This window comes from Callorhinus ursinus, unplaced genomic scaffold (genome assembly GCF_003265705.2).
Source record: "Callorhinus ursinus isolate GAN/ISIS: 27379988/994484 unplaced genomic scaffold, GSC_fseal_2.0 scaffold117, whole genome shotgun sequence".
NCBI classification, from domain to species: Eukaryota; Metazoa; Chordata; class Mammalia; order Carnivora; family Otariidae; genus Callorhinus; species Callorhinus ursinus.
The window spans coordinates 218,327-230,336 of record NW_027397179.1 but is presented as its reverse complement, the minus strand read 5'-3'; the positions used below and the strand labels follow the sequence as shown (position 1 = coordinate 230,336).

At 58.7% G+C, this 12,010-nt stretch overlaps 1 protein-coding gene across 1 annotated transcript; it reads left to right on the top strand.

Annotated features, from left to right (window-relative positions):
• The first annotated feature begins 981 nt into the window (after positions 1-981).
• On the top strand, positions 982-11,992 carry GGT1 (gamma-glutamyltransferase 1). Its single transcript, XM_025857256.2, has 12 exons — positions 982-1,158; positions 1,776-1,906; positions 2,064-2,150; positions 5,357-5,549; positions 5,915-6,072; positions 7,049-7,198; positions 7,704-7,840; positions 10,416-10,603; positions 10,821-10,948; positions 11,045-11,157; positions 11,231-11,344; positions 11,675-11,992. The coding sequence occupies exons 1-12, from the start codon at positions 995-997 to the stop codon at positions 11,819-11,821; spliced, it is 1,710 nt and encodes a 569-aa protein (XP_025713041.1). The 5' UTR covers positions 982-994; the 3' UTR covers positions 11,822-11,992.
• Positions 11,993-12,010: the final 18 nt, after the last annotated feature.

Here is a 12,010-nt window from a genome sequence, read left to right as displayed (position 1 = left end):
CCACATCAGATGAGGGGCAAGACCCAGATGGGATGAGCTGGCTCCAGGGCCTGCGTGCCCCATCCCCTTGGCCCAGTGCACGGGGGCTTCACCACTTTGTCACATGACGCTCACACCACTGAACCCGGGCCTCGCTCTGGGCGAACCCTCTCTTGGCTGTGCCTGGAGACCTCCCTCAAATGTGGGAGTGGCTGACAGCTTCCTCTTTGGCTCCAGAGTTCATCTGGAGGCAGAGGAACCTCACAGAGCTCCTGGGGGAGGGCCGACTCAGCCTGTTTCAGGTACAGTGTCTCAATTTGCAGGAGAACAAGGAGGCTGTGTGGTCGGGGTGTCTCTCTGGAGCAGACTCTGTGGCCACGGGTGCCTGCAGTGTGTGAGGGAGACCCCAGTTACCTCATCAGCTGCTTCAGCCAACCGCCCCCCCCCCCACCGTCCCAGCTTTGGTGGCTACCCCTGCAGGCAAGGCGTGGGGCTCCCATCTGCTGAGAAAGGTAGGCCTCTGCCCTGTGGCAGCTCATCTGATGATTGGAGGAGACATGGCTGTCCGCTCCCTGAACCCCACAGTCTGTGGCAGGCCACTCTGGGGGGCCCATGGACGGTGCATGTCTCTGGGCTGAGGTGGGGGTCACAGAAGTAATCGGACCAGGCTTGTCCCTCATGGAGTTCCCTGCTTGGCAGTGACTCCCACCGTAGGAGATAGACAAGGCCCGGCAGAAGCACGGGCACGTGGCATCTGGGGGCTCCCAGGAGAGGAGGTTTCTGTTGGAGATGGGGTCTTTACTGGAATGGGGCCTTGAGGATAAGCAGGGAGATTTGGGAGGTCAGAGAATGGCGTGGCAAAGGTCCGGGGGCTGGAAGGAGACACGGAGACATGTTTCTGAGGCTTGATCTTGGGCTGTGCCCTGTGAAGGTGAGGGTCAGGATGTGCCCAAAGGCAGTCCCCCGACCCTGTTAACCCCCACCTCCCCTCCCCCCCACCAGGGCCCGCAGAGCCATGAAGAGGCGGTGTGTGTTCCTGGCCCTGCTGGCCGTGGTCCTCATGCTCTTGCTCATCATTTGCCTGTGCCTTCTGCTGCCCTCAGCCTCTAAGCCACACAACCATGTCTATTCCAGGGCAGCCGTGGCTGCAGATGCCAAGCACTGCTCGGAGATCGGGAGGTGAGTGGGCAGGGCGTAGGGGCACAGGAGGACCTCTGCAAGTGGATCTGGGCAAGACCCTCATCCCTCTGAGACTCAGTTTCCCCACCTGTCCATGAGCTACCCAGACAAGGGGTGTCTGATGCACGTGGAGCTGCCTGTCCTTTCCTTGGAACTTCTCCGCAGCCTCTGGTCAGGGCAGAAGGGGACACTGACTCTAAGAGCAGGGTGTGGGTTTCCCAGTGCCCAGCTGGGCCCCTTTTCTCAGACCTAAGGATCTCGGTCTCTTTGGATAAACTGCTGTTTTATGCTATTTTGGACCCCTGTCTCACATTATATACAAAAATCAGGTCCCACTTAAGAGACTTAAACAGAAAAAAAAAAGTTACTGATGAAAGTAACAATTTTCCAATTTTCTTTCTATTATAAAAGTCATGTGCATCTGTTTGCTTGAAAAGGAAGAACATACAAGCCCACTGGCTTTAGACTTTTATGTAAAACCCCAGAACTATGGGCTCTTCTTCCATCCTCCTTTGGGCAGGGTGGCCCAGCAGGGTGGGGGTGGGTGGCAGGGTGCCCGTGTTGGGGTGGGTCGGGGAGACTTTAGGTGCTCACTCCCTACCACATGCCGCGGGTAGGGACGTGCTGAGGGAAGGCGGCTCGGCGGTGGATGCTGCCATCGCAGCCCTGCTCTGTGTGGGGCTCATGAACGTCCACAGCATGGGCATCGGGGGCGGCCTGTTCCTCACCATCTACAACAGCACCACACGTGAGTGCCCCCGGGGAACGGGAGGTGAATGGCAGGAGCTGTTTATCTCAGGCTGGACTTGGGCTGGGGGCAGGCAGAGCTGGGTGGCCCCTGGGCTCACACCCTGGGGTGAGGGGGTTGGTGCTGGTCCGGACTGCCCACCTGCTTCTGCTTCCAGGAAAAGTTGAGATCATCAATGCCCGCGAGGTGGCCCCGGGGCTGGCCTCTGAGAACATGTTCAACACCTCAGAGCAGTCACAGGAAGGTGAGGTGTAAGCTAAGGGTGCGGGTGCAGAGCTGGGCTGAGCTGCTGGGAAGGCATGGGCATCTGGGGCTGGGGACAGCTCTGGCTGGGCTGATGCCTACCCTTCTCAGCCTTTCCTGGCCCCACAACAACCTCCCGTAATGAACAGTCAAGACCATCATCCTGGAGGGAAAAGAGACGGAGCTTCCGTTATTTCTGCTCAGGTCCCTCCAGAGCCACCCTGTGTTAGTACATGGAGGGAATAATTATTTCAACAACTTGCACATACCGGGGGTCACTGGGGCCAGCACTCTGCTCAGCCCTTTTCACCGATGAGCCCCTTGAATCCTCCCTGTATGCTTGGGAGTCCGGGGAAGCGCTGTGTTGATTCTCATTTTACAGGTCCATCTGAGGTCACACAGCTGGATGGTGCTGAGGCCAAAATTGAACCCGGGCTGTTGAAACCCTGAGTTTTTCAAAGGCATCTAAGTCATTCATTTATTCGTTCATTTGCGGGGCTAGCTCTCAAGAGGCAGCAGAGTCTTTTCTTTTTTTTTAAAGATTTTATTTATTTATTTGAGAGAGAGAGAGAGAGCACGAGAGGGAAGAGGGTCAGAGGGAGAAGCAGAATCCCTGCTGAGCAGGGAGCCCGATGCGGGACTCGATCCCGGGACTCCAGGATCATGACCTGCGCCGAAGGCAGTTGCTTAACCAACTGAGCCACCCAGGCGCCCCAGAGTCTTTTTTTAACAAGGTTTTATGCAGAGAAGAGGCCCCCAATCTCCCCATGCAGCTGAGGGGAAGCCAGTGGCCACCAGGGCGTGCTGCTCCCAAGGACCCAAATGGATTGCCCGTTAGGAGTTTGGATTTTAGTATATGTGCTGCCGAAGCGAGCACGCCCGTTAGGAGTTTGGAGGCAGGAAGTTCTGTCTGTTGCCCTTAACAGATCTGATCCATACCGGCAGCCTCTGGGCGGGGCCCTGTGAGTAGCCCGGCCCTCTTGGCGTCCTCTGCAACATACAGAATCTCCGAATTCTTACATCCGTTGGGAAACTCCGAATGGGTAGAATTGAAATCATTCAGTGTGATTGCTGGAATCTTACAGACTTAGCACCTTAGGGACGCTTGGGATTCATTTATTTAAGCAGGACTTACTGGGCACCTCTTAAAATGCCAGGGGCTCTTCCGCAAGCCAGGAGACAAAGCAAAGGCAACAGGCGAAATCCGTGGGCCAGTCAAGCCAGGATAGCGGAGGCGGGAAGAGCCGGAAGGCGTGCGATTCACCAAGTACAGCCTGCTCAAGGAGGGGCTGTCTAAGCAAAGACCCAGAGGCTGGAGTGGAGTGAGGGGTGTGCAGGTGTCTGGGGGCAGAGCAAGTGGCCCACGTGGGAACCAGTGAGGCTGCAGTGGGTGATCCCAGGGTCAGAATGGTTCAGGTGGTGTCAGACCTCATGGATCATTGCGAAGACCCTGCCTCTTGTCTGAGAGAGGTAGCAGTGTCCCCTGGGGTGTTTGTGGGGGTGGATCTGGCCTAGGTCGGACAGAACCCCTTGGGCTGCTGCAAAAGGGTCAGGGAGCAAGCCGCCTGCCCATCAGGTGACCTGTCAGGAGGTCACCACGATAATCAGGGAGAGAAGAGGGTGTTGGGAGGCGGTTGGTACTCAACGTACTTAGAAGGTGGAGCCTGCGCATCTGCTGATGGGTTAGGTGTGACACATATGCGAAGTGTCCTGGATGACTGCTCTTTGATCTGCATCTGGAAGGATGGGGTGCCCCTAAGAGAGAACAGCAAGGCTTCGAGGGACTGGGTCTGGGTGACAGGCGGGAGTCGGGTTTTGAGTGTGTTAAGTTTGAGATGCCTTTTTGGTGTGGGCAGGTGCATCCTCAGATCTGGTCCTTAGAGGAGCAGGCTGGGCCAGGGAGTACAGCTGGAGTTGTCAGCACATAAATGGACCTTGAAGCTCTGATCTGGGGGAGGAGACAGAGGAGGCTCCAGGAGAGCCTGGCAGGTGGGATGCAGAGGTGACCTGGGAGGAGAGAAGGGTTAAGTAAGGTGAAGTTAGGAGGGGACCCTCGTCTGCCAGTATGGGGGTCACTGGTGACCTTGGCGAGCAGGGTAGTGTGAGACCTGATTGGCCCAAGTTCAGGGCAGCACTTATTTAAGGTGGGGGGAATTATGGGCTGGGTGTCAGACCTTCTGAGATGTGCAGACATGTAGATCCTAACAACCTGGCTCTCGTGCCCAACTTCAGGTTGTTATGAACCTAGAAGCTGCCTAGTCTGGGAGTAGCTGAAATGGCCCTGGTCATCCAGGGTGAAAGCAAGAGGGTGTCTGGGAGCAGGGGCCGTGGCTGTACCTTTCTGCATCAGTGTCCAGCTTAGGGCACAGTGGGCGGTGGGGGTGGATGGGAATCAGGGTCCATGGGTGTTTCCAATGGAACTGTGGGTTCCTCTGAGGTCAGCTGGGAGAGACAAACTCTTTGTGGTCAGATGGGGAAGCTGAGGCCCAGAGAGGGTACAGGGCAAGGGTTTGGGTTCAGGTCCTGGCTGTTGTGTTGTTTTTTTTTTTTTTTTTAAGATTTTATTTATTTATATGACAGAGAGAGTGAGAGCGAGCACACAAGCAGGGGGAGCAGGAGAGGGAGATGCAGGCTCCCCGTTGAGCAGGGAGCCCAGTGCAGGGCTCCATCCCAACCCGAGCCGAAGGCAGCCTCTTAACCGACTGAGTCACCCAGGGGCCCCTCGGGTCCTGGTTCTGGGAAGGTAGAAGGGAGGAAGGGGGAGGTCTTGCCTTGGCACTGGCTCAGTGTCGAGGATGGCCCGGGCTTGCACTGGGGACTTTGGTGGGTTCTGGTGGACCCCTTGAGCCTGTGGGCGAGGAGGCTCAGACTGAGAGATGGCAGGGGTCTGGCTTCCCCACATTCTTGGTGCACAGCTGTGGGCCTGGCACAGGATTTCAAACCTGGTGGCCCTTGCAGAGGCAGACATCTAGTCCTGGGACCGCAGAACCCAGCACAGGAGGCACCTCTTCCCACTGTGGCCTCCCTCACGTGTCCCAAGCAGTCTACACTCTTGCCTGCCGAGTCCAGATATGACAACTCCCATTTCTTTCCGAAACCTCACTAATCCCATGTGGGGACTGTGCCTAGGTTGTGGCCTCAGAGAGCATCCCTCCCGATGTCCCCGGCCCAGAGCCACTAATTGTGTGTGTCCCTGTCCCTGTGCAGGGGGCCTGTCGGTGGCGGTTCCTGGTGAGATCCGCGGCTATGAGCTGGCCCACCAGCGGCATGGGCGGCTGCCCTGGGCTCGCCTCTTCCAGCCCAGCATCCAGCTGGCCCGCCAGGGCTTCGCCGTGGGGAAGGGCTTGGCAGCAGCCCTGGAGAAAAGCCAGGCCGTCATCGAGCGGCAGCCTGCGCTGTGGTATGTCTGTGGGGGTTGGCCTGCCCTGGGCCACAGGCTGGGCACACGGGGCCCAAGGTCCCTGCGGGCTGTGAATGACTGGCAGAGGGCTTTCAGGGCCCTGTGCTGATGGAGGGACGAGGTCTAGAATACAAGAACCCTTCCCAATGTGTGTGGGGTCACATTCTGAGCCTGCTGCCCAGGGTCCCAGGCTAGTGTGTCCTGAGTGGCAGGGGCTCTCGGAGGCATGGGCTAGACACCAGAGGATGAGGGCCACCCGCCTGTGGACAGGTGCTCACTGTCCTTTGATCTCCTTTGTGGTTGGGTGGGAGTGGCTGGCTGAATCCGCCCCGCCTGCCGGCCTCACGGGAGCCTCTCTGCCCCAGCGAGGTGTTCTGCCGGGATGGGAAGGTGCTGCGGGAGGGGGACAGAGTGATCATGCCGCAGTTGGCCGACACGTACGAGACGCTGGCCTTGGAGGGAGCCCAGGCCTTCTACAACGGGAGCCTCACAGCCCAGATTGTCAAGGACATCCAGGCTGCTGGTGAGTGGGCAACCTCAGGGACCCCGGGGAAGGAACCCTGAGCCAGAGCTCAGAGGCCTTAGGTCCTCTGGTCCTGCCTGGCCCGGGGCCCTGGGCCCTCAGGCAGCATCTGGCGGGGAAGGGGAGGCAAAGGATACATCTGCAGTCAGTGACAGGCCACGTGGATCTACAGATCTTGGTTAGGTCAAAACTGAGAGACCAGTGCAGTTCAGGAGAGAAAGTTCTCGGTGGATAAATGCAGGCCTAGGCAGGAGCTCAGGCTGAGGGAGCATTGAAATGCAGATCTGGGAGGACTTCCCAGAGGAGGTGGTACTTGAGCTACAGATGAGGCTGGAGAGAGGAAGAGCATTTCTGGCAGATGGAATAGGCTAAGGCCCAGAGAGGGCGAGCTATAATTATCCCTGAGGGTCACAGCAGATGAGGGTGGGCTTGGTGGGCTTGGTGGGCTTGGTGAGAGAGGCCTTGGAGGGGCTACAAGCAGGGACAGGTTCTGATGAATTTCAGCCAGGCAGCCTTTGGCTGCCTCTCTGTCCCCCGCTGTGGATTTCTTCATACTGTTATTGTGGTCCGAGACATGGAAGAGGGTGATTAGCATGTTGACCTTTAGGACTGATGCAGGAAATTAGCCTATAAATACCTGGTCTGTCTGGAGTCCGTTCCCTGTAGAATTAAGAGCCTCCTTTCACTCCCTCCCACGCATTCGTCTCTGGAGGAGAGGAACTGGGCGGGGGGGAGATGGGAGCAGATACTTTCCACTTGGAGAAGACTCTCTGGCTGCTAGGAGGAGAGAAGGCAGCCCTGGAGGCCAGTGGGGCAAACAGGTGGAGGGCAGCTGGCCTGAGCCTGGCAGTGGGGAAGTGGCATCTTCAGGGAGCACAGAGGGACTTGGGGGTGGGGCCATGGGGGGGTGGAAGGGCAGGGCTTTCAGTTGGATGGTCTTGTCCTCCATGTCCACCCACTGAGCTGCTCTTTGCAGGGGGTATTATGACTGCCAAGGACCTGAACAACTACCGTGCCGAGCTGATAGAGAACCCACTGAACGTCAGCCTTGGGGATGCCCATCTCTACGTGCCCAGCGCCCCACTCAGTGGGCCGGTGCTTGCTCTTATCCTCAACATCCTCAAGGGTGAGCTGTCCCTGAAGGAGGCCGAGCAAAGTGACCAGGGCTGTGGGGGAGATGGTCAGGGGCTGGAGGAGGGGGAGGAATGGTCAGGAGGTAAAAAGGTTTGGAGCAGTGTCCTGGGGTGGGAACAGCTCCTGCAAGGGCTTAGGGGTGACAGGGTCTGTCTGGCTTGCCCAGTTACTCAGTGCTGGAAGTTCACAGCTCGGGGGGCCTGGTCCAGAGGATGTGTCTGGCAAATCTAAGTGATCTTCTGGGACTGGGTAAGACTGGGTAGCCCTTCCGGCTGGCCGTTTGAGGCCCAGGCCCAGAGGTCCCTTGCCTCATTCCATCCTTACATTCCTCCAAAGTGTCCACTGGTAGTTATTAAACGTTCCCATTCTCAAGCTGGGCCAAGCGAAGCGATTCAGGGAGGTGTGAGCCTACCCCGGGGGCACCCAGCTGTCTTGGCCGAGCTGGGGTTTTCCAAGGGCCCCAGGACTGCAACGTGTCCCCATCTCTGCTCAACCAGGGTACAACTTCTCCCGGGCGAGTGTGGAGACACCCGAGCAGAAGGGTCTGACCTACCACCGCATTGTGGAGGCCTTCCGGTTCGCCTATGCCAAGAGGACCCTGCTTGGCGACCCCAAGTTTGTCGATGTGATGGCGGTAAGAGGCAGGGGCTGGCCCGTGATGGGTGGGTGGGGGGGGGGCTGCCATGGAGGTGCCAGGATGGCTCCCTGGGGCCACCCCAGCCTCACACATGCTTAATTAATCCATTCCTACCACCAGCTTTGGTGGTGGGCCTGACATGTGCTGGGGTGGACTGGTGACCCTGAGTTTGGCCCTCTGCCACAGGGAGCTCACAGTGTGACAGACTCGACAGTGAGTGATTAGTACCCCCTACCCCTGGCCACACTCCCACCTTGGGGACTGTACCCTTGGCCTGGGAGGTTTTGGAATGTTCAGTGCTGAGGTGAGGAATCCATGGCGGGGGGGGGGGGGGGGGGGTGGCTTGCAACCCTCAAGGGTAATGAGGAGGTTGGGGGAGGGAGAGGGGTGGTGTTCTGGGTGGCAGAGGCCTCGGTCACCGGCTTGCTGGTCACACCCGGGAGCTAACGCTTCCCTGATCCCCCCCAGGCCCTGCACAGCCTGACCCACTCACGGCCAGATGCCCCAGCTCCAGGCTGGACCTTCACTGAGACTCCCGTCATAGCCCCCCCTTACCTACTTAGATCCCCCATCCCGGGGCAGATCCGTAGACCCCCTCACACGGACCCGTGCCTCTCGGCTGCCCCTCTGCTCTCCTGGATCTTTTTTCTTTCCCGAGGACCCTTTCATAGTACTCCCCACTGCAGCCCGTGACTTGGGGTCGAGTACCCCTGGGGCCACTCCCTCTCTGCCCTCCCTCCTGGCTGAGGCTGACCCCTCTGCTCAAGCACTTGCCGACTCAGCACGCCCCTCCCACAGCACTGCCCTACAGTGACGGATCATTCCCGAGAGAGGCATATCCTTGTCACTTCAGAGCCCCCAGCTGCTGCCCCCATTCCTCTGCTTCCACTCAGAGCACACTGGGCCGCTCCATCCCTTTCTCATGCCCTCTCCCATCAGGCTCTGCCCTCCTCGCTCCACATTCCCCCTGCCAGGACCCCTCACTCCACCCCTGGAGTCCAGCCTCAGTTTCCCCCTCCGGCCCCCCTCGGCAGCGTCTCACGCAGTTCAGTTTGCCACCTCCTTTCCCCAGCTTTTCATTTTGCAAAGTGGTGGACATTTTGCCACATTCCCTCCCTCTCTCCCTGCATCCATCCACCCCTTTATCGATATGCATGTGTTTTTTCGGGTATCAGATGGTTAGTCCCCGATATCATACTTTGGGTCGTAGCTCCTAAGACAGGACTCCTACATACTGCCATCAAGAGGACCTGGCCTGTTAGACACCTGTGTTCCCAAGGGTCCCGGGGTTGTTTCGGTCCAGAGCCCATCCGACTCATCCCTTGTTCTGTCCTTCCAGTCTCTGAAGCTACAATAGACCTCTTGGCTGTTTTGCTGATTTTTAAAGCCCAGGGCAGTCATATTGCAGAACCATCCCACATCCTGGATTTGACTTTCTGTTTTCTTGGGAGTCGATTCAGGCTGAACATTTTCCCTGGGGGGTTGTTGCTGGAAAATTCTGGAGGCATTTCCTTTGCTCAGTCCCCAGGGCCTTCCTTGCTGGCTCCTGTGTCATCTCTCCTCTTTGTCCTCACCGCCGTGGGGACCCTGTTCAGGCTCACAGCTTTAAGCAGCCACCGGAAGCTGGTGGCTCCATGTTTATCCCTCAGCCGGGTCTTGCCTGTCAACTCCACACACACACACACAGACCCACCACCCACCTGAAACAGGAAAGGGCACCTGTTCAGAATCAAGGCTCCTTACTGTCCCCCTCACTGCCCCTTCCGCAGTGTTTGCCTCCCCAGTTCAATGGCCGCTCTGGACGGAAGACTTTGGGGCCATTGTTTCTCTTCCATCTGGGTCAGCCACCATCTGTCACTTGGTTGATGCCATAGCCTCCCAGTTGGGTTCTACGCTACACCCCCACACAGCTGCCATAGAGATCCTGTGAACTACCAGTGTGCCCCTTCCTCTGTCCCAGGCCCAGGTGGCTCAAAGCAAAAGCCAGACTCCTTATAGGGCCTCTGAAGACTTACAGAATAACCCCCTGCTAACATCCTCCACCACCTCTCTCTTTGACCCTATTCACCCTCTGCCTGTCACTCACGGGCCTGCCTCAGGGCATTTGCATTTACCACCTGGCCTCACTCGGGCCTCTTTTCAGCTGTCACCTCCTCTGAGAAGCCCTCCCTGACCACCTCGCCCCTACCTCATCCCTCTCCATCCCCTTTACCTCGCTTGTTCTTTCCAGCATGTCTCTGCCTGCCTTTGTCTTCCCTGCCAGGAGGGCAGGGACCTGTGTGTCTGTTCCCTGTTCATCCAAGCATGCAACACAAGCTCCATGAACGAATGAATGATTGAATGCGGCAAGAGTGGGGGCTTGTGGGTGGACAGATAAATACTAAGAGTTGCTGGACGGTAGCAGAGGCAAAGGCTGGAAAGGGGATCAGACGGACCACGTGAGGCTGGGGGTGCAGGAGGGTTGTGGTCAGGGCCATGTCGGGGGGCTTCCCAAGAGCTGCTCGCACAAGCCTGTGCCCCCTCCCCCTCCTCCCCCCCCCACCTCCTCAGGCCAGCTCTGGGGTCTCGGCAGGTGGTCCGCAACATGAGCTCCGAGTTCTTTGCCGCTCAGCTCCGGGCGCGGATCTCTGACAACACCACTCACCCGACCTCCTACTATGAGCCTGAGTTCTACACGCCTGATGACGGTGGCACTGCTCACCTCTCCGTGGTCGCAGAGGACGGCAGCGCTGTGTCGGCCACCAGCACCATCAACCTCTAGTAGGGGCTGCCAGGTGGCCCTGGGTGGGCCGAGGGCTGCTTGCATCTCCCAGATGGGAGCTCCATCAACCCCTTTTGTGGTGTGGGGGGGGGGAACCGAGGCGCTGGACCTTGGTAGAGCACCTGCCCCCAGCCTCACTGGGGTCAAGCTGGAGCTTTGGTGGGTGGTGGGTGGGGGCTGGGTCTGGCATAGCTGTCTGATCCCGCTGGTCTGCAGCTTTGGTTCCAAGGTACGATCACGGGTCAGCGGGATCCTATTCAATGATGAGATGGATGACTTCAGCTCCCCCAACATCACCAACCAGTTTGGGGTGCCCCCCTCACCAGCCAACTTCATCAAACCAGGTGTGGGGTGGGGGGCTCAGGTGGGGAGAGGGCTGGTGCCCTGGGCAGGCAGCTGACTGGCATCTCTGTCCCTGCCCGCCCATCTGTTGACCACAGGGAAGCAGCCGCTCTCGTCCATGTGTCCGGCAATCATCGTGGGCCAGGATGGCCAGGTCCGCATGGTGGTGGGTGCCTCTGGGGGCACACATATCACCACGGCCACCGCGCTGGTATGTGCCACCTACCTATCCCCGTCAGCCCCTGCCCCTGGGCCACACTGACCCCCTTCCCCTCCACCCCCAGGCCATCATCCATAACCTGTGGTTTGGCTACGATGTGAAACGGGCAGTAGAGGAGCCCCGGCTGCACAACCAGCTTCTGCCCAACACCACGACGCTGGAGAGAGGTTTTGACCAGGTGGGGCAGGGCCAAGGAAACTGAGTCACAAGGGGAGGGTCACAGGGTGCCCCTAGGATGGAGGCCTGGATCTCCTGAGTCATCATAGACTACAGCCTCTGCCTGGGGCAGATGACCTTCACATCTACTGCCCAGGCCATCTTGAACCTCTGTGCGATGGGGGTCAGACCACCTGCTCCAGGGAGACCCAGTAGGCCCAGTTGCCCCCAACTTGTTGTTCCTGGCCACTGGGCTGGAAATGGCACCACCTGTGCGGTTCAGTGTGGGTCTATGCGGTTCCAGTGGCACAGTGGGCCCTGCTGAGGCCTCTCTATCCCCTCCCACCCCCAGGCGGTGACCGCAGCTCTGAAGACCCGGCACCACGACACCGAGGTCACGTCCACCTTCCTCGCTGTGGTGCAGGCCATTGTCCATACGGCCGGTGGCTGGGCAGCTGCCTCAGACTCCAGGAAAGGCGGGGAGCCTGCTGGCTACTGAGCGCTCAGGGCGGGCAAGGCTTACTGGCAACCTAGGGATGAGATGCCTGCGGGGCCAGAGTGGGACCTTGAGGGATTTGCTTCCCCTGTGAGTGACAAAGCAGTGCAATAAATGGGGGTCACAGCGTGAGGCTCTGGGCAGCCTTGCCGGCCCGGCTCCCATATCCCTGGGCCTCAGTATCCTATGTGT